The sequence below is a fragment of the Bos mutus genome, chromosome 16 (assembly GCF_027580195.1).
Source record: "Bos mutus isolate GX-2022 chromosome 16, NWIPB_WYAK_1.1, whole genome shotgun sequence".
NCBI lineage: Eukaryota > Metazoa > Chordata > Mammalia > Artiodactyla > Bovidae > Bos > Bos mutus.
Genome location: NC_091632.1, coordinates 53,402,884 through 53,424,720, shown reverse-complemented (window position 1 = coordinate 53,424,720; position 21,837 = coordinate 53,402,884). Strand labels below are relative to the sequence as shown.

The 21,837-nt window shown below is 38.9% G+C and overlaps 1 protein-coding gene across 1 annotated transcript in view; it reads right to left on the bottom strand.

The window, feature by feature from the left end:
- CATSPERE (catsper channel auxiliary subunit epsilon) overlaps positions 1–21,837 on the bottom strand; it is a 160,491-nt gene that overhangs the window by 115,259 nt on the left and 23,395 nt on the right. The window contains exons 5-6 of the mRNA XM_070384408.1: positions 19,415–19,485; positions 1,419–1,443 (exon numbers count right to left, since the gene is read on the bottom strand). Coding sequence (XP_070240509.1) covers positions 1,419–1,443; positions 19,415–19,485 — 96 coding nt within the window. The remainder of the gene's footprint in view (positions 1–1,418; positions 1,444–19,414; positions 19,486–21,837) is intronic.

Sequence of the window (21,837 nt, the reverse complement as noted above, 5' to 3'; positions counted from 1 at the left end):
TAATAAATCCTAGCTTCATATAGGGAGGTTAATTTCAGCACCTCTTTCTCCCATCTGTTGGAAACTTCACTTTCTCTTCTCATACACATGTTAAAACATCACCCTTTGTCCACCAGGGCTTATAGTTCGTATAATAACCTTACTTCAGAACTCAACCTTATCTAACTCTGGATTTTAGTTCTTTAGTGACTTGTGACAACTAGGAAATTCTTTTAATTGCTTTTACAGTCTATACATGCACATATACCAATATTAATGTAAAAGTCTGCACTGATATTATACACATGCATATTTTATAATGGTGTTTCTATATGTTTTGAGAAGATGGAGGCTATTCTGCATTATTTGGGTCTATAATAAAAATTTTACTTTTAGAACTTTCTATTTTCTATCTTAAAATTCCTTATCTACTGATAATACTTTCTTCTTTTTGCATTGTTATAGCTTTAGTAAATCCTATAATGTCAGTTGGGATTGGGATAGGGATACATACGAACACATGAGCTCATTCAACTATCTTGATTGAATATAGGAAGTTTTATTTATTATTATCTTTTTTCTGTCTCTTCTTTCCATTATATAATTGCTTTGAAAAAATGAAAATATTTATGGAACTTTAATATCCAAATATTACCACCTTATTTTAGTTTTCAAATTTTGGAATACATCTCTCTGTCACACTTAAAATCAGCCTCTAACCCACATGTCAAAATTTTTAGATCTCAAAGACTCCTTCATAGGCTTGAAAATTATTGAGACTCCCATAGAGCTTTTGTTTTATGTCAGTTAGCCCTATCAATATTTATTACCATATAACAAATAAACATTGAGACTATGTAAAGATATTTATTAATTTATTTTTAACATCTACAATAAACCCATTATATATTAACTAACATGTTTATGGGGACTTCCTCTGAGGCTTAGTGGTAAAGAACCCACCTGCCAGTGGAGTAGACACAGGAGATCTGGGTTTGATCCCTGAGTCAGGAAGATCCCCTGGAGTAGGAAATGGCAACATGTTTATGAAAAAAATAGTTATTTTCCAAGATAAAGAATAGTAAGAAGAATGGTTGTTTTACATTGTAAAATCTCTTTAATATTTGGCTTAATAAGAGACAGCTGGATTATCATCAGTGCTTCTACATTCAAGCTGTTGGTATATGGTATTCTGGTGGAAGTATATGGGGGGAAATCTATTCAGACAGATATATAGTTGGAAAAGTGTAGACCTCGTGGACCTCCTCAAAAGGCTTGTGAAGACCTAGGCGATCTTAGTCCATACCGTGAGTAACCTCTGCTCTAAGTAAATTTTGTTGAGAATTAATTTTGAAAATTCCTTTTCTGGTAAATATGGAAGAGAAAAATAATATAGTGGCAATATGTGAAGAAGTATACAAAACTTAAAAAAGTTTTACCTGGGTTAAATTGTGGACAAAACTTCTGTTGGGAAAAAGAAAAATCATATTTTAGTAAACAGCATCCTAAATATTCAGTTAAATAATCTACTTTCAACATCAGTTCAGTTCAGTTGCTCAGTCGTGTGTGACTCTTTGCGACCCCATGAATGGCAGCACACCGGGCCTCCCTTTCCATCACCAAACTCATGTCCATTGAGTTGGTGATGCCATCCAGCCATCTCATCCTCTGTCATCCCCTTCTCCTCCCTTCTTCAATCTTTCCCAGCATCAGGGCCTTTTCAAATGAGTCAGCTTTTCACATCAGGTGGTCAAAGTATTGGAGCTTCAGCTTCAGCATCAGTCCTTCCAATAAATATTCAGGACTGATTTCCTTTATGATGGACTGGTTGGATCTCCTTGCAGTCCAAGGGACTCTCAAGAGTCTTCTCCAACACCACAGTTCAAAAGCATCAATCCTTAGGTGCTCAGCTTTCTTTATAGTCCAACTCTCACATCCATACATGATTACTGGAAAAACCACAGCCTTGACTAGATGCATGTTTGTTGGCAAAGTAACATCTCTGCTTTTTAATATGCTGTCTAGGTTGGTCATAACTTTTCTCCCAAAGAGTAAGAATATTCTGTTTATATTCCACTGTGTATAAGTCACTTCAGTTGTTTCCAACTCCTTGTGACCCTGTGGACTGTAGCCTGCCAGGCTCCTCTCTCCATGGGGATTCTCCAGCCAAGAATACTGGAGTGGGTTGCCATGCCCTCCTCCAGGGGCTCTTCCCAACCCAGGGATCTAACCTGTGTCTCTTACATCTCCTGCAATGGCAGGTGAGTTCTTTATCCACTAAGCCACTTGGGAAGCCCTTATATTCCATTATGGACACATAAATGATTAAATGCTAAATGTTAAAAAAAAGCGCTCATGTCCATAATTAAATATAATTTTTGCTGAGGGGCATGAATCTGTATACTTCTTCCTGAATAATACTGTAAGCTAATTTGACATGATCAATGCACATTAAAAAGTCCATAGTTTAGGGACTTCCCTGATTGCCCAGTGGTTAAGACTCCCTGTTTCCACTACAAGGGGCACAGGTTCAATCCATGCTCCAGGAACTAAGATTCTGCATGCCACATGGCATGGCCAATAAAAAAAAAAGTTTATAGAGTTTATATGTTTTAATTTATGTCAAGACAAAATTTATCAGTTAGCACTGCAAATGTTTCATTTATAGCCTTTCAGTGTAAATTTTCTGAAAGAAGAAAATTTACTTGTATATTTATTTATATGTTTTTTAGAAAGTAATTTTTCACTTTAAAGATAGCTGTTATTTTTAAAATCACATAATCCCTAAAAATCAATGACTCAGGATTGTGTTTTCTTTTGTGCATAGTGCTTCTGTTCAGTTCAGTTGCTCAGTCGTGTCCAACTCTTTGCAACCCTATGAATCAGGGCACACCAGGCCTCCCTGTCCATCACCAACTCTCAGAGTTCACTCAAACTCACGTCCATTGAGTCGGTGATACCATCCAGCCATCTCATCCTCTGTTGTCCCCTTCTCCTCCTGCCCCAAATCCCTCCCAGCATCAGGGTCTTTTCCAATGATTCAACTCTTCGCATGAAGTGGCCAAAGTATTGGAGTTTCAGCTTCAGCATCAGTCCTTCCAAAGAACACCCAGGACTGATCTCCTTCAGGATGGACTGGTTGGATCGCCTTGCAGTCCAAGGGACTCTCAAGAGTCTTCTCCAACACCACAGTTCAAAAGCATCAATTCTTCATAGTGCTTAGTATATTATTAAGCACAAAATAAAATGAAGATGTCCTCGGAATCAGTAAATGTACGTGCAGTAAGTTCCTAAGACCATATGATGAAAATAATATTTCATATGTCCAATCTGGTCTATGAGAAAGCTACTGAAACTAAGTACTAAAAATCTTGATAGGCAGTATGTCCAAAGTTCAAAAAGTATGAAGTTTGTCAAAAACATCCCCTGTCAGCACACAGGCACCTAAAACTGACCCCTGAAACTGAGGATGCACAGAGTCCTGGCTGGGGCCGCCACACTGCCTTCTCTGGTTCCTATCTACTGTACCGGTAGGCACTGCTGAGGACTATGATAGCCCTTGCAGTCTCTGTGGACACCCTGCAGCATTTGGCAAACACTACGCAACTGTCAATGTTCTGGACCTTACTGGGCTGAACGATGAGACATTGTACCCCACCGGATCCAGAGCCAGCACATGCCCCTGCACATGACGCCCCATACCACTAGATATAGACCGGTGGTCACAGCACGCTCCAGCATGTACAACCACAGGTGGAGGTCTTTTCTTAGTGAGGTCAGTCTATGATGCCTGGAAGTGGTGACTGCTTCTTCAAATGTGCAGACACCTACACAGGCTACAAGGACAGTGAAGAATCAGGGGAACATGACACCATTTAGGGGACACATTAAACTCAAGCAATGAATCCTAAGGAAATGGATTACATGAATAGCCTGACAAAGAATTCAAAATGTGGTTCTAAAGATGCTCAGAGAGCTATGAAAGAACAACAACAACAAAAAACAATTTAATGAAATTAGAAAAACAGTATAAGAACAAAATGAGAAGTTCAGAAAAGGGACTTGTTCAAAAAACATAAGGAAGATTTTGGAAGTGAAGAATTTATAAGAGAGCTTTACAGCAATTAGACAAGAGAAATAAATTAAAGTTATTCAAATTGGAAGGGAAGAGGTAAAACTATTTGCAGATGACATGATACTCTATGTAAAGAACCCTGAAGTCTCCACACAAAAACTATTAGAACTAATAAAGGAATTCAATAAGCTAGCAGAATAAAAAGATTAATATATAGAAATCCATTGCATTTTTAGACTAACAATGAAATATCAGAAAGAGAAAATTAAAAAAAAAATCCTGTTGAAAATCTCATCCAAAAAAAAAGGAATAAACTTAACCAAGGTGGTGAAAGATCTGTACGCTGGAAAACTACAAAACCTTGATAAAGTAAATTGAAGATAATTTAAAGGAATGGAAAGATCCCTTCTTCTTGGAGGGGAAGAGTTAATTGTTAATTGTTAATTTTTAACTTAATTGTTAATTTTTAGATTGTTAAAATGTCTATACTAACCAAAGCAATCTACAGATTTAGTGCAATCCCTATCAAAATACCCATGACATTTTTTTTTCACAGAACTAGAACAAATAATCCTAGAACTTACATGGCACCACAAGAGATTTTGTGTTAATATAACACAAAACCGAAAAAAAGGAGAAAAGCATTAAAAGTGATAAACACAGTCACTACAAAGTTTCAATTCTTAAAAAAAATCTTAATAATTCAAAGTTATGTCACCTAAAAGATACCCTCAAAGTATAAAGCAAAAAATTAGGCACCTACATGCAAAAGTGACATGTCTACCACCACAGTGGGAAATTTTAGCCAATATCAACTCATGAGTCAAACAGGTACAAAAGATCTGAACAGTACACTTAACACAACTGGCCTACTGGACATAAATAGCATATGCTACCCAACAATAGGAAAATATATTTTCTTTAGGTACTTGTGAGACATTTATAAACTCTGACTACATGCTAGGCCAAAGATTTGATTCTAACACTTCTGTGATAATAATAAAATTAGGTTAGAATTCAGTAACAAAATAATAATTTAAAAGACTCATGTCTGTAAATTAAAAATGCATTCCTATACAACACATTTGCCAAACAAATTATAGTGGCTCTTAGACTATTATTTCCGAGCAGTAACGAAATATTACAACTATGAGATATTCCAATATAGAGGTATTTAGAAGAAATTTTACTTCCTTAAACATACACTTGAAAAAAAGGAAGTCTTAGATCTATGTAATAGACTAAATAACTAATTTAGTAAGTTTCAGAAAAACAAACTCAAAAAAGAAATAATATAAAAAACAAATTGAGATAAAGTAGATGACAGTAGAAAAACTCAATAAAGCCAAAATATAGTTCTTCAAAAAGACTAATAAAAATATCTCTAGGAAGAAAAATAAGAAAACAAAAGGAAGGCACAAATAGAAATATTAGAAATGATAAAAGAGTGGCATACCTACAACTACTGCAGAGATTAAACAAAAATATAAGAGGATATTATGGGAAATTTCATGACATAAAAATTGATACTAACATTGCTAACTGAAGACATGGAAGAATTTTTGGAAAAATACTGCAGAAATGAATTTTACAAGAATTAGAACTCTAAAGTAGCATTCTAACCATAAAAGAAATTGAGTTAATAGTTATAAAATCTTCCCCCGCACACTCAAAAAATCCAGATCCAGGTAGATTTCTATGCAAGTTACCATCAAATATTCAAGGAACATATATTTCCAATCTTAAATAAAATCTCTCAGAGAATAGAAGTAAAGTTAAAATTGTTCAGTAGTGTCCAACTCTTTGTGGCCCCATAGACTATACAGTCCATGGAATTCTCCAGGCCAGAACACTGGAGTGGGTAGCCTCTCTGGGGGTCTTCCCAACCCAGGGATCAAACCCAGGTCTCCCGCATTGCAGGCAGATTCTTTACCAGTTGAGCCACAAGTGAAGAGAATAGAAAAGAAAGACTAACCCTAACTTACATGATGAGTCTAGCATAGTCTTGGTATCAAATGTATTAAAGCATATACGAGGGGAGTAAAACCACAGGCCACTCCCACTCATGTATATTCACACACATTAAAACCTAAACAAGATTAGCAAATGGAATCTATAAATGTATATGAAAGATAATTCATCAAGACCAAGTTGGCTTATTCTAGAAATACAAGTTTATTAATATGGAAATAGTAATAACTATTATCAGATTTACATAGTAAAAAGAGAAAAACTATACAGATGTTTATGTGGAAGCAGAAAAACACTTTGATTATTTAACAAGTCATAAAATGAATTCGCAGCCAGCTTGGAATAAAAAGGACCTTCCTTAATCAGGTAAAGTTTAACTCATAACCTGTAACAAATATTATGCAAAATAGTGAAATGATGAGAGTCTTCCTTTTGAGATGGTGAATAAAATAAAAAGCCCTGCTATCACCTTGTATTTGATATTCTAGACATGCAGGAAGAATAAAAGGAATAGAAGGCATACTTATAAGAAAGAAAAACAAAATCATCATTATTTTCAGGTAATCTGATTTTATTAAATTCCAAGAGAATACATAATCATAACTTAGCAATATTGCTGAATGCAAAAATCAACAGTCAAAAGAAAAGTGTATTCTATACAACAGGAAGAGCTGGTTAGAAATTATAATTTTAAAAATTAGATTATTTATAAGAGAAACAAAAATATAAAGTACCTAAGAATTCAGTTCTGTTCAGTTCAGTTGCTTAGTCATGTCCGACTCTTTGTGACCCAATGGACTGCAGCACACCAGGCTCCCTGTCCATCACCAACTCCCAGAGTTTACTCAAACTCATGTCCATTGTGTTGGTGATGCCATCCAGCCATCTCATCCTCTGTTGTCCGCTTCTCCTCCTGCCTTCAATCTTTCTCAGCATCAGGGACTTTTCAAATGAATCAGTTCTTTGCATCAGGTGGCCAAAGTATCAGAGTTTCAGCTTCAGCATCAGTCCTTCCAATGAATATTCAGGACTGATTTCCTTTAGGATGGACTGGTTGGATCTCCTTGCAGTCCAAGGGACTCTCAAGAGTGCTCCAACACCACAGTTGAAAAGCATCAGTTCTTTGGTGCTCAGCTTTCTTTATAGTCCAAACTCACATCCATACATGATTACTGGAAAAATCATAGCTTTGACTAGACAGACCTTTGCTGGCAAAGTAATGTCTCTGCTTTTTAATATGCTCTCTAGGTTGGTCATAACTTTTCTTTCAAGGAGCAAACGTCTTTTAATTTCATGGGTGCAGTCACCATCTGCAGTGATTTTGGAGCCCCCCAAAATGAAATCTCTCACTCTTTTCACTGTTTCCCCATCTATTTACCATGAAGTGGTGGGACCAGATGCCATGATCTTAATTTTCTGAATGTGGAGTTTTAAGCCAACTTTTTCACTCTCCTCTTTCACTTTCATCAAGAGGCTCTTTAGTTCTTCTTCGCTTTCTGCCATTAAGGGTGGTGTCATCTGCATATCTGAGGTAATTGCTATTTCTCCCAGAAAACTTGATTCCAGCTTGTGCTTCATCCAGTCCAGCATTTCTCATGATGTGTTCTGCATATAAGTTAAACAAGTAGGGTGACAGTATATAGCCTTGACGTATTCCTTTTCCTATTTGGAATCAGTCTGTTGTTCCATGTCCAGTTCTAACTGTTGCTTCTTGACCTGCACACAGATTTCTCAAGAGGCAGGTCAGGTGATCTGGTATGTCCATCTCTTAAAGAATTTTCCACAGTTTGCTGTGATCCACACAGTCAAAGGCTTTGGCATAATCAGTAAAGCAGAAGTAGATGTTTTTCTGGAACTCTCTTGCCTTTTTGATGATCCAGTGGATGTTGGCAATTTGATTTCTGGTTCCTCTGCCTTTTTTAAAGCAAGTTTGAACATTTGGAAGTTCGTGGGTCCTGTATTGTTGAAGCCTGGCTTGAGAATTTTGAGCATTACTCTGCTAGCATGTGAGATGAGTGCAATTGGGTGGTAGTTTAAACATTCTTTGGCATTGCCTTTCTTTGGGATTGGAATGAAAACTGACCTTTTCCAGTCCTGTGGCCACTGCTGAGTTTTCCCAATTTGCTGGCATATTGAGTGCAGCACTTTCAGAGCATCATCTTCCAGGATTTGAAATAGCTCAACTGGAATTCCATCATCTCCACTAGCTTTGTTCACAGTGGGCCTTCCTAAGGCCCACTTGAATTTGTATTCCAGGATGTCTGGCTCTAGGTAAGTGATCACACCATTGTGATTATCTGGGTCCTGAAGATCTTTTTTGTATAATTCTTCCGTGGATTCTTGACACCTCTTCTTAATATCTTCTGCTTCTGTTGGGTCCATACCATTTATGTTCTTTATTATGCCCATCTTTGCATGAAATGTTCATTGGTATCTCTCATTTTCTTGAGATCTCCAGTCTTTCCCATTCTATTGTTTTCCTCTTTCTTTGCATTGATCACTGAGGAAGGCTTTCTTATCTCTCCTTGCTATTCTTTGGAACTCTGCATTCAAATAGGCATATTTTTCCTTTTCTCCTTTGCCTTTCACTTCTCCTTTTCTCAGCTATTTGTAAGGCCTCCTCAGACAACCATTTTGCCTTTTTACATTTCTTTTTTTGGGGTGGTTTTGATCCTAATGAAAATGTCCTGGTACTTTATTATTAAAAATTACAAAATTTTATTGGCAGACATGTAAAAAAAAAACCAGAGCAAATGGAGGGTTATATATTAGTCTGGAGTAGAAAGGCTTTTAAATTGATTAAAATATATAGACATATTATAAAAAACCCAACTAAGGTTTTTTGTAGAATTGACAAACCAATTCCAAAAATTTATAGAAAAGAGAAACAGGCCCAAGATAAAGCTAAGAAGTTCCTAAAAGAGGACAAGAATTGGGGTCGGTGTGAGGCAGGTATTTGTGCTACCACTTCTCAAGATTTAAAAAAAAACTTATAATAATACAGATAATATAATTTGTTCAGATCAGATCAGAAGAGTCGCTCAGTCGTGTCTGATTCTTTGCGACCCCATGATTTGCAGCACACCAGGCCTCCCTGTCCATCACCAGTTCCCGGAGTTCACTGAGACTCACGTCCATCGAGTCAGTGATGCCATCCAGCCATCTCATACTCTGTTGTCCCCTTCTCCTCTTGCCCCCAATCCCTCCCAGCATCAGAGTCTTTTCCAATGAGTCAACTCTTCGCATGAGGTGGCCAAAGTACTGGAGTTTCAGCTTTAGCATCATTCCTTCCAAAGAAATCCCAGGGCTGATCTCCTTCAGAATGGACTGGTTAGATTTCCTTGCAGTCCAAGGGACTCTCAAGAGTCTTTCCAAACTCACATCCATACATGACCACTGGAAAAACCATAGCCTTGACTAGACAGAACCTTTGTTGGCAAAGTAATGTCTCTGCTTTTGAATATGCTATCTAGGTTGGTCATAACTTTTCTTCCAAGGAGCAAACGTCTTTTAATTTCATGGCTGCAGTCACCATCTGCAGTGATTTTGGAGCCCCAAAATGAAATCTCTCACTCTTTTCACTGTTTCCCCATCTATTTACCATGAAGTGATGGGACCAGATGCCATGATCTTAATTTTCTGAATGTGGAGTTTTAAGCCAACTTTTTCACTCTCCACTTTCACTTTCATCAAGAGGCTCTTTAGTTCTTCTTCACTTTCTGCCATTAAGGGTGGTGTCATCTGCATATCTGAGGTTATTGATATTTCTCCCAGAAAACTTGATTCCAGCTTGTGCTTCATCCAGTCCAGCATTTCTCATGATGTACTCTGCATATAAGTTAAATAAACAGGGTGACAATATACAGCCTTGACGTATTCCTTTTCCTATTTGGAATCAGTCTGTTGTTCCATGTCCAGTTCTAACTGTTGCTTCTTGACCTGCACACAGATTTCTCAAGAGGCAGGTCAGGTGATCTGGTATTCCATCTCTTAAAGAATTTTCCACAGTTTGCTGTGATCCACACAGTCAAAGGCTTTGGCATAATCAGTAAAGCAGAAATAGATGTTTTTCTGGAACTCTCTTGCCTTTTCCATGATCCAGTGGATGTTGGCAATTTGATTTCTGGTTCCTCTGCCTTTTTTAAAACAAGTTTGAACATTTGGAAGTTCACGGTCCTGTATTGTTGAAGCCTGGCTTGAGAATTTTGAGCATTACTTTACTAGCATGTGAGATGAGTGCAATTGGGTGGTAGTTTAAACATTCTTTGGCATTGCCTTTCTTTTGGGATTGGAATGAAAACTGACCTTTTCCAGTCCTGTGGCCACTGCTGAGTTTTCCCAATTTGCTGGCATATTGAGTGCAGCACTTTCAGAGCATCATCTTCCAGGATTTGAAATAGCTCAACTGGAATTCCATCATCTCCACTAGCTTTGTTCACAGTGGGCCTTCCTAAGGCCCACTTGAATTTGTATTCCAGGATGTCTGGCTCTAGGTAAGTGATCACACCATTGTGATTATCTGGGTCCTGAAGATCTTTTTTGTATAATTCTTCCGTGGATTCTTGACACCTCTTCTTAATATCTTCTGCTTCTGTTGGGTCCATACCATTTATGTTCTTTATTATGCCCATCTTTGCATGAAATGTTCATTGGTATCTCTCATTTTCTTGAGATCTCCAGTCTTTCCCATTCTATTGTTTTCCTCTTTCTTTGCATTGATCACTGAGGAAGGCTTTCTTATCTCTCCTTGCTATTCTTTGGAACTCTGCATTCAAATAGGCATATTTTTCCTTTTCTCCTTTGCCTTTCACTTCTCCTTTTCTCAGCTATTTGTAAGGCCTCCTCAGACAACCATTTTGCCTTTTTACATTTCTTTTTCTTGGGGGTGGTTTTGATCCTAATGAAAATGTCCTGGTACTTTTATTATTAAAAATTACAAAATTTTATTGGCAGACATGTAAAAAAAACCTGAGCAAATGGAGGGTTATATATTAGTCTGGAGTAGAAAGGCTTCTTAAATTGATTAAAATATATAGACATATTATAAAAAAACCCAACTAAGGTTTTTTGTAGAATTGACAAACCAATTCAAAAATTTATAGAAAAGAGAAACAGGCCCAAGATAAAGCTAAGAAGTTCCTAAAAGAGGACAAGAATTGGGGTCGGTGTGAGGCAGGTATTTGTGCTACCACTTCTCAAGATTTAAAAAAAACTTATAATAATACAGATAATATAATTTGTTCAGATCAGATCAGAAGAGTCGCTCAGTCGTGTCTGATTCTTTTATGACCCCATGATTTGCAGCACACCAGGCCTCCCTGTCCATCACCAGTTCCCGGAGTTCACTGAGACTCACGTCCATCGAGTCAGTGATGCCATCCAGCCATCTCATACTCTGTTGTCCCCTTCTCCTCTTGCCCCCAATCCCTCCCAGCATCAGAGTCTTTTCCAATGAGTCAACTCTTCGCATGAGGTGGCCAAAGTACTGGAGTTTCAGCTTTAGCATCATTCCTTCCAAAGAAATCCCAGGGCTGATCTCCTTCAGAATGGACTGGTTAGATTTCCTTGCAGTCCAAGGGACTCTCAAGAGTCTTCTCCAACACCACAGTTCAAAAGCATCAATTCTTTGGTGCTCAGCCTTCTTCACAGTCCAACTCTCACATCCATACATGACCACAGGAAAAACCATAGCCTTGACTAGATGAACCTTTGTTGGCAAAGTAATGTCTCTGCTTTTGAATATGCTATCTAGGTTGGTCATAACTTTCCTTCCAAGGAGCAAACGTCTTTTAATTTCATGGCTGCAGTCACCATCTGCAGTGATTTTGGAGCCCAGAAAAATAAAGTCTGACACTGTTTCCACTGTTTCCCCATCTATTTCCCATGAAGTGATGGGACCAGATGCCATGAATCTTTGTTTTCTGAATGTTGAGCTTTAAGCCAACTTTTTCACTCTCCACTTTCACTTTCATCAAGAAGCTTTTGAGTTCCTCTTCACTTTCTGCCATAAGGGTGGTGTCATCTGCATATCTGAGGTTATTGATATTTCTCCCGGCAATCTTGATTCCAGCTTGTGTTTCTTCCAGCCCAGCGTTTCTCATGATGTACTCTGCATATAAGTTAAATAAACAGGGTGACAATATACAGCCTTGACGAACTCCTTTTCCTATTTGGAACCAGTCTGTTGTTCCATGTCCAGTTCTAACTGTTGCTTCCTGACCTGCATACAGATTTCTCAAGAGGCAGATCAGGTGGTCTGGTATTCCCATCTCTTTCAGAATTATCCACAGTTTATTGTGATCCACACAGTCAAAGGCTTTGGCATAATCAATAAAGCAGAAATAGATGTTTTTCTGGAACTCTCTTGCTTTTTCCATGATCCAGCAGATGTTGGCAATTTGATCTCTGGTTCCTCTGCCTTTTCTAAAACCAGCTTGAACATCAGGAAGTTCACGGTTCACATATTGCTGAAGCCTGGCTTGGAGAATTTTGAGCATTACTTTACTAGCATGTGAGATGAGTGCAATTGTGCGGTAGTTTGAGCATTCTTTGGCATTGCTTTTCTTTGGGATTGGAATGAAAACTGACCTTTTCCAGTCCTGTGGCCACTGCTGAGTTTTCCAAATTTGCTGGCATATTGAGTGCAGCACTTTCACAGCATCATCTTTCAGGATTTGGAATAGCTTAACTGGAATTCTATCACCTCCACTAGCTTTGTTCGTAGTGATGCTTTCTAAGGCCCACTTGACTTCACATTCCAGGATGTCTGGCTCTAGGTCAGTGATCACACCATCGTGATTATCTGGGTCGTGAAGATCTTTTTTGTACAGTTCTTCTGTGTATTCGTGCCATCTCTTCTTAATATCTTCTGCTTCTGTTAGGTCCATACCATTTCTGTCCTTTATTGAGCCCATCTTTGCATGAAATGTTCCTTTGGTATCTCTGATTTTCTTGAAAAGATCTTTAGTCTTTCCCATTCTGTTGTTTTCCTCTATTTCTTTGCATTGATCGCTGAAGAAGGCTTTCTTATCTCTTCTTGCTATTCTTTGGAACTCTGCATTCAGATGTTTATATCTTTCCTTTTCTCCTTTGCTTTTCGCTTCTCTTCTTTTCACAGCTATTTGTAAGGCGTCCCCAGACAGTCATTTTGCTTTTCTGCATTTCTTTTCCATGGGGATGGTCTTGATCCCTGTCTCCTGTACAATGTCATGAACCTCATTCCATAGTTCATCAGGCATTCTATCTATCAGATCTAGGCCCTTAAATCTATTTCTCACTTCCACTGTATAATCATAAGGGATTTGATTTAGGTCATACGTGAATGGTCTAGTGGTTTTCCCTACTTTCTTCAATTTAAGTCTGAATTTGGCAATAAGGAGTTCATGGTCTGAGCCACAGTCAGCTCCTGGTCTCGTTTTTGCTAACTGTATAGAGCTTCTCCATCTTTGGATCAGCTAAACAGAATAGCTAATCCAGGATGAAATCCATGCATACACGGAAACTTGATCTCTGGTAGAACTGGTTTTGTGGAAATATCATTCAGTGAAGTGAAGTGAAGTGAAAGTCCGACTCTTTGGGACCTCATGGACTAAACAGTCCATGGAATTCTCCAGGCAGAATACTGGGTGGGTAGCTGTTCCCTTCTTCAGGGAATCTTCCCAACCCAGGGATCGAACCCAGGTCTCCTGCATTGCAGGCAGATTCTTTACCAGCTGAGTCAGAAGGGAAGCCCCAAATCATTCAATAAATGGATCTAAAAAATTAATTCAGTTCAGTTCAGTTCAGTTGCTCAGTCATGTCTGACTCTTTATTCATACACAACCAATAAAGTTGTATTTCTATCCTGAAGCATACACAAAACCTAATTCCAAGTGGATTAAGAATTTAACTGTAGAAAGCAAAACTATACAGAATTTAGTGAAACCTTACAGATCATTATGAAACCAAGAAATAAAATGGGTTAAAATGCTAATTTAATACAGAAGAAAAATTCTTCATGAATAAATGAAAACATGCTTCACGGTAATCAAGGAAATGCAGATAAAAGAACAATGATGTGATTTCACAGCTACTAGATTGAAAAGAATTTAAAAGTCAGATGTTAAGTGTTGTAAGATATAACACAATGGGAACTTTCACCCACTGCCAGTATAGATGTAAATTTGGACAATCTTTTAAAAATCATTTGGAGGCGTCCCAGGTGGCACAGTGGTAAAGTACCCGCCTGCCAATGCAGGAGACACAAGAGATGTGGGTTCGATCCCTGAGTCAGGAAGATTCCCCAGAGTGGGAAATAGCAACCCACTCCGGTATTCTTGCCTGAAAAATCCCATGGACAGAGGAGCCTAGCGGGCTACAGACTATGGAGTCACAAAGATCCAGACACGACTGAGCAACTGAACACACACACACAGAGGCATGACCTAGTAAAGTGGAACAAATGTATATCCTACATTTAGGTAATTTTACTTTTAGGTCTATTCCCTAGAAAAACGTTATTTATGTACATTAGATTGGTACTTTCCAAATTATTATTTCCAAATAATGTACATACAAATGACTGCAGGATCTTGTCAAAATTCAGATTACGACCCATAAGGTTTGAAACGAAGCTGAGATTCTTTATATCTAACAAGTTCCCAGATGACACTCGTGCTGCTGGTCCTTGGACCACATTTTGAGGAGCAAGGCACTATCTTGAAAATAAATGCATCAGCAGGAGAATAAGCAAAAATAGTTATATAATGAAGTACCATCAGGCAGGAACAATGTAAGAACTAAAGATTCTTGTTTAAAGATGGATGAGTGTCAAATTTGTAATGTTTAGAGAAAGAAGCAAGTCACAGATGAATGCTTATAATATGATTCAATTTAAGTAACATTCAAAAACAAAACTAAACAATTTATTACCATTATATATTGTTGGTAAACTATAAAAAGTGAAGAATCTATTATACAGTTTTCAGGATAGCAGTTAACTCGTGAGGGATAGGATATGATGAGTAGGGGCATAAGAAAGAAAGTGAAAGTCAATGAGTCGTGTCTGACTCTTTGCAACCCAATGGACTGTATGTAGCCCACCAGGCTCCTCTGTCTATGGAATTTTCTAGGCAAGAATACTGGAGTGGGTTGCCATTCCCTTCTCCAGGGGATCTTCCAGACCCAGGGATTGAACCTGGGTCTCTTGCATTGCAGGCCGACTCTTTACTGTTTGAGCCATCGGGGAAGCCTAAGCAGATTCTAACATGCTGGTAATGTTCTATTTGTTCACTTGTGTGATGGATACATGGGTATTAGTCACTGATGGTTCCCATGATCTCCTCTTAGGGGAAAGAGAAAGTAGCCTTTTGGTTACAGAGGCAGGATCTATTCTCCAATGAAGTGTTACCATGGATTTTTATTTCCAAATTTTCCCTTTTCTGTTTCTAAGTTGGTTCAAAACTGACAGAGGGAAAGCTGGTGATTGGCATGTCTGAAATTCCCAACAAGGACATAAGCCTGCCAGTTTCATTAGTAGCAGAGACTTAATTCTGTTTCTTAGTAGACTCCAGGAGAGTGGCCATAAATCAGAGAAGAATGGGTAAATGTGTCCTGTTGGTGGGGCTTGCTGAAATCTAGTGATCAGATCTTTCAATTTAAAGATTATACATAAACTGCAGGGCCATCTGACTTTAAGGGACCATGTGAACCAGAATAATCAAACTATCAGCCAAAATCATGTTTTACCAAAGACATAAATATTCTGATAGGTTAGTTTTGGGTCATATGCCAATACTCAATATTCTCTGTGGCCAATAAAATATGGGGTTGTAAAGGTGCTGTGCTGTGCTGTGCTTAGTTACTCAGTTGTATCTGAATCTTTGCAACCCCATGGACTGTAGTCCACCAGGCTCCTCTGTCCATGGGGATTCTCCAGGCAAGAACACTGGAGTGGGTTGCCATACCCTCCTCCATGGGATCTTCCAAACCCAGGGATTGAACCCAGGTCTCCCACATTGCAGGTGGATTCCTTACTGACTAAACCACCAGGGAAGCCTAAGAATATGGAGTGGGACCCTACCCCTTCTCCAGGGGATCTTCCTGACCCAGGAATCAAACTAGAGTCTCCTGCATTGGAGGTGGATTCTTCACCAGTCGAGCTACAGGAAAGCCTGGTTGTAAAGGTTCAGTTCAGTTCAGTTCAGTCGCTCAGTCGTGTCTGACTCTTTGCGACCCCATGAATCGCAGCACGCCAGGCCTCCATGTCCATCACCAACTCCTGAGGTTCACTCAGACTCACGTCCATCGAGTCAGTGATGCCATCCAGCCATCTCATCCTCTGTCGTCCCCTTCTCCTCCTGCCCTCCCAGCATCAGAGTCTTTTCCAATGAGTCAACTCTTCTCATGAGGTGGCCAAAGTACTGGAGTTTCAGCTTTAGCATCATTCCCTCCAAAGAAATCCCAGGGCTGATCTCCTTCAGAAAGGACTGGTTGGATCTCCTTGCAGTCCAAGGGACTCTCAAGAGTCTTCTCCAACACCACAGTTCAAAAGCATCAATTCTTCAGCGCTCAGCCTTCTTCACAGTCCAACTCTCATATCCATACATGACCACAGGAAAAACCATAGCCACGACTAGACGGACTTTTGTTGGCAAAGTAATGTCTCTGCTTTTGAACATGGTATCTAGGTTGGTCATGTAGTACCACATAAATCAAATGAAATTAATAATTTCACCACAAAATGCTGCTGCTGCTGCTAAGTCGCTTCAGTCATGCCTGACTCTGTGTGACCCCATAGACGGCAGCCCACCAGGCTCCCCTGTCCCTGGGATTCTCCAGGCAAGAACACTGGAGTGGGTTGCCATTTCCTTCTCCAATGCACGAAAGTGAAAAGTGAAAGTGAAGTCGCTCAGTCTTGTCCAACCCTCAGCGACCCCATGGACTGCAGCCCACCAGGCTCTTCCGCCCATGAGATTTTCCAGGCAAGAGTACTAGAGTGGGATGCCATTGCCTTCTCCATCACCACAAAATAGAGGAGGGATATTTCCCTCAAAGAAAGTGATATTAAGTAGATAAAAAGAATGAAGTACATTATAGTCATCTGGAAAGCAGGGACCATATAAGACAGTTCCTTATACTCTATCCAGTGCTTAGGATATGCTTTGACTATGATACTAAAAAAAAAAAAAAAAAAAAACTCTGATTCATTGATACATTTTAGTTATTGATACATTTAGTTATTGATTTTATAATGCAATTAATTATTTTTTCTTGTACTAGTTTTTCCTTCTTAGTTATATCATTCATCATCATGTTAAAAAGGGTTTGAAGAGCTATCTAAGAAACTAAGAGACTCCTTTTGGAATATAATATATATAGTGGAAACAAAAGAAGCCTATAATCTGAAAAACCAGAGCCAATTTCCAATGCTATCTTTTAGTAGCTACATATATTTTTCCAAATTATTTAACCTACCCAAGCTTACATTTCCCCCTTTATAATAAAAATAGTAATGCTGACATTTAACTGGATATTATGAAAATTGACAAAGCTGATTTACATGAAGTATGACCACATAGAAGCAGTATATGTTCAGATGGTGGCTGCTGTTGTTATTTTTTGGAGAAGGAAGTGGCAACCCACTCCAGTATTCTTGCCTAGAAAATTCCATAAACAGAGGAGCCTGGTGGGCTACAGTCCATGGGGTTTCAGAGTCAGACACGACAGCTTACACATACATACATTGTTATTTTTACTGTTTGTTCTTCAGTATTAGTTGGGTAGTACTTTTGAGGATAATGTAAAGTGAAAGTGAAGTTGCTCAGTCGTGTCTGACTCTTTGCGACCCCATGGACTGTAGCCCACCAGGCTCCTCTGTCCATGGGATTTTCCAGGCAAGAGTACTAGAGTGGGGTGCCATTTCCTTCTCCAACGTATCTTCTCCACCCAGGGATTGAACCCAGGTCTCCTGCATTCCAGGCAGACGCTTTACCATCTGAGCCACCAGGGAAGTCCAGAGGATAACTTAATTGGTGAATAAAATTTTATATGGAAACTATAATGTAGATAATTCATGTGTGGTTAATTAAAGCTAAGGCTTTGACTGTGTGGATCACAACAAACTGTGGAAAATTCTTAAAGAGATGGACATACCAGATCACCTGACCTGCCTCCTGAGAAATCTGTATATAGGTCAAGAAACAACAGTTGGAATTGGACATGGAACAACAGACTGGTTCCAAATCGAAAAAGGAGTACGTCAAGGCTGTATATTGTCACCCTGCTTATTTAACTTATATGCAGAGTACATCGTGAGAAATGCTGGACTGGATGAAGGCTGGAATCAAGATTGCCGGGAGAAAGCAGATGACACCACCCTTATGGCAGAAAACGAAGAATGACTAAAGAGCCTCTTGATGAAAGTGAAAGAGGAGAGTGAAAAAGTTGGCTTAAAACTCAACATTCAAAAAACTAAGATCATGGCATCCAATCCCATCACTTCATGGCAAATAGATGGGGAAACAGTGGAAACGGTGAGAGATTTCATTTTGGGGGGCTCCAAAATCACCACAGATGGTGACTGCCTCCATGAAATTAAAAGACGCTTGCTCCCTGGAAGAAAAGCTATGACCAACCTAGAGAGCATATTATAAAGCAGAGACATTACTTTACTGACAAAGATTTGTCTAGTCAAAGCTATGGTTTTTCCAGTAATCATGTATGGATGTGAGAGTGAAGTCGCTCAGTCATGTCCGACTCTTAGTGATCCCATGTACTGTAGCCTACCAGGCTCCTCCATCCATGGGATTTTCCAGGCAAGGGTACTGGAGTGGGTTGCTATTTCCTTCTCCAGGGAATCTTCCCAACCCAGGGGTTGAATTCCCAAACCAGGGAATTCCCACATTGTAGGCAAATGCTTTACCATCTGAGTCACCAAGCTTCCTATGGATGTGAGAGTTGGACTATAAAGAAAGCTGAGTGCTGAAGAATTTATGTTTTTGAACTGTGGTGTTGGAGAAGACTCTTGAGAGTCCCTTGGACTGCAAGGAGATCCAACCAGTCCATCCTAAAGGTAATCAGTCCTGAATATTAATTGGAAGGACTGATGCTGAAGCTGAAACTCCAATACTTTAGCCACCTGATGCAAAGAACTGATTCATTTGAAAAGATTCTGATGATGGGAAAGATTGAAGGCAGGAGGAGAAGGGGATGACAGAGGATGAGCTGGTTGGATGGCATCACCGACTCAATGGACATGACTTTGAGCAAGCTCTGGGAGTTGGTGATGGACAGGGAAGCCTGATGTGCTGCAGCCCATGGGGTCACAAAGAGTTGGACATGACTGAGTGACTGAACTGAAAGCTAAATACTCTTAAAATGCATTAATTACCTTTCTTTTGCATTACTTACATAGTCTTATAATACCATAGAAAGCAAATATGAGAATTGTCCACAGATAAATAGCGTTCTTCCTCTAAATCCTAAAATAAAAAAAAAGAAACTATGATAAATTTAGATGACTGATTGTTTCTATTATATTTGTCTTTGTGAAATTATATGTCGAGTGTGTGTGTGTGTATATATATGTATACACACACATACATATATAGATTTGCCCCAGTACCTGCTAATATTTGGTCTTTGACCCTTGTTCCTGACACTTGCTGCTAACACTTTTGTAATTCTTAGTAATAGGAATGTCTCACACAGAGCTCCTAAATTCCTTTTGTTCTAATGAGGTAAACTCTTGGTGGGCTCCTGGTTGGGAACTGATCACTAGAAAGACCAGTCCATGATTAACAGCTTAGAACTTTCAGTTCAGCCTCCCGTTCTGCGGAGAGGGGAGAAGGGGTGGAAATGAGCTAATAATCAATCATGCCTACTTGATGAAATCTCCACACAAATCCCTAAAATGTGAGAGTCAGAGAGCTTCTAGGTTGATGCCAGTAGGTAATGTACCCAACTCCACAGTGACAGACGTTCCTGCACTCAGAACCCTTCTGGACCTTGCCCTGTATACTTCTTGACCTGGCTGTTCATCTGGATCTTTTTTACAATATCCTTCCTTTTAACTGGTAAATGTGTTTCCCTGAATTCTGCAAGCTGTTTAGCAAATTATCAAAACTAAGGGAAAGGTTATGGGAACCTGAATTTACCACCCGTCATCATCAGTCAGTCAGAAGTGTAGGTGACAACCAGGGACTCACAATTAGCACTTGAAGTGAGGGCAGTCTTGTGGAACTGAGTCCTTAACTTGTAGGATGTGACGTTAACTCTAGGGAGATGGTGCCAGAACTTTAAATGGTAAGACACCCAGCTGGTATAGGAGAATTGGTCCATGTTGAACCCCTCCCCGCTAGGATCTGGTCACAGAATTGTTCTCCGTGAATATACAAAGGAAAACAGTGAGTTTTCCTAGGCAGTCTTCCTCAATGAAATACAATTTGATTAATTTTCTGTTTAATGGTTCTCAACCAGAGATGAATTTGCTTGCAAGAAGATGTCTGACAATGCCTGGAGATATTTTAGGTTGTTATAACTGAGGACTGTTGAGTATATTAAGTCAGTGTGTGTGTGTGTTAGTCATTCAGTCATGTCCAACTCTTTGCAACTGTAGCCTGTCAGGCTGCTCTGTCCATGGAATTCTCCAGGCAAGACTACTGGAGTGGGTTGCCATTCCCTTCTCCAGGAGATCTTCCCCACCCGGGGATCGAACCTGGTCTCTTGCATTGCGGGCAGATTCTTTTCCATCTGAGCCACCAGGAAAGCCCCATTGTACCTCCTTAAGTACATGTACCTCCTTAAAGAGTATAAGGCCTGATAACACTATATATAAGTGACAAAGATATTCCTATATATATATATATGTATGTATGTATTTGTGTGTGTGCATACTTTTTACATGTATTACACATTTATGTAGACTTCCAAAACATAACAAAAGGGAAAGAAATCCTTTACTTCTTTAGGAATCATGTCATGAAACAAACTGGCAAGCACTCAACTCAAAAAGCCAAATTCAAGTAAAAATTACTATATTCATCTGGCCTCTCCCACATCACCCTGTCTACCTGTTCCCTGAAAATAAAGATTATTAAGTAAAAAGAAAGCAACAGAACTCAGGGAAATTGTTAACTTATGAAAAAAAAAAAAAGCAAAAAGAAGGCACAAGTCCCAAAGTAAAGGCAGGATTTGTCACACGAAGTCTCTACACAGTCATTGGACCATCTAAAGTCATTGGACTTTAGATACACTTGTGTGGGAACTTCAACTATTAGTACTTTGTTACTAATTAGTACAGTGTCAATGCTCAAAATTCATTATTATTATTATTGTAAACTAGAGAGGATTCAACAACACTCATTTATTTGCACTCACACAGCTTTCTTGAGTTGAAGAAAATGTAGTGGAATACAAATAAACCTGCTAGAAATGGCTCTTAGTTCTGAGTATTGTCATAGGAGTATATGATATTAGTCTCACTTAGCTGGGAGTACTATTATCATTATGATGGTTAACTGGGGCTTTAATATATTTACTAATGAAAAAAGCTAATGTAAAAATCACATACGATAGTCCCCTCTTATCTGTGGGATATGTAGTCCAAGACCCCCAGAGGATGACTGAAATTATAGATAGTACCAATCCAACCCTATATATACTGCTTTTTCTGTACATACATACCTAATATAAAGTTTGATTTGTAAAGTAAGCCCAGCAAAATATTGATGATAATTAATAATAAAATAACTACTTCAATATGATCTTTCTCCTTTCCTCATTAAGTCAAAAACTTTCATCTTTTCACTTAAAGGAAGTACTTTATGGCTTCT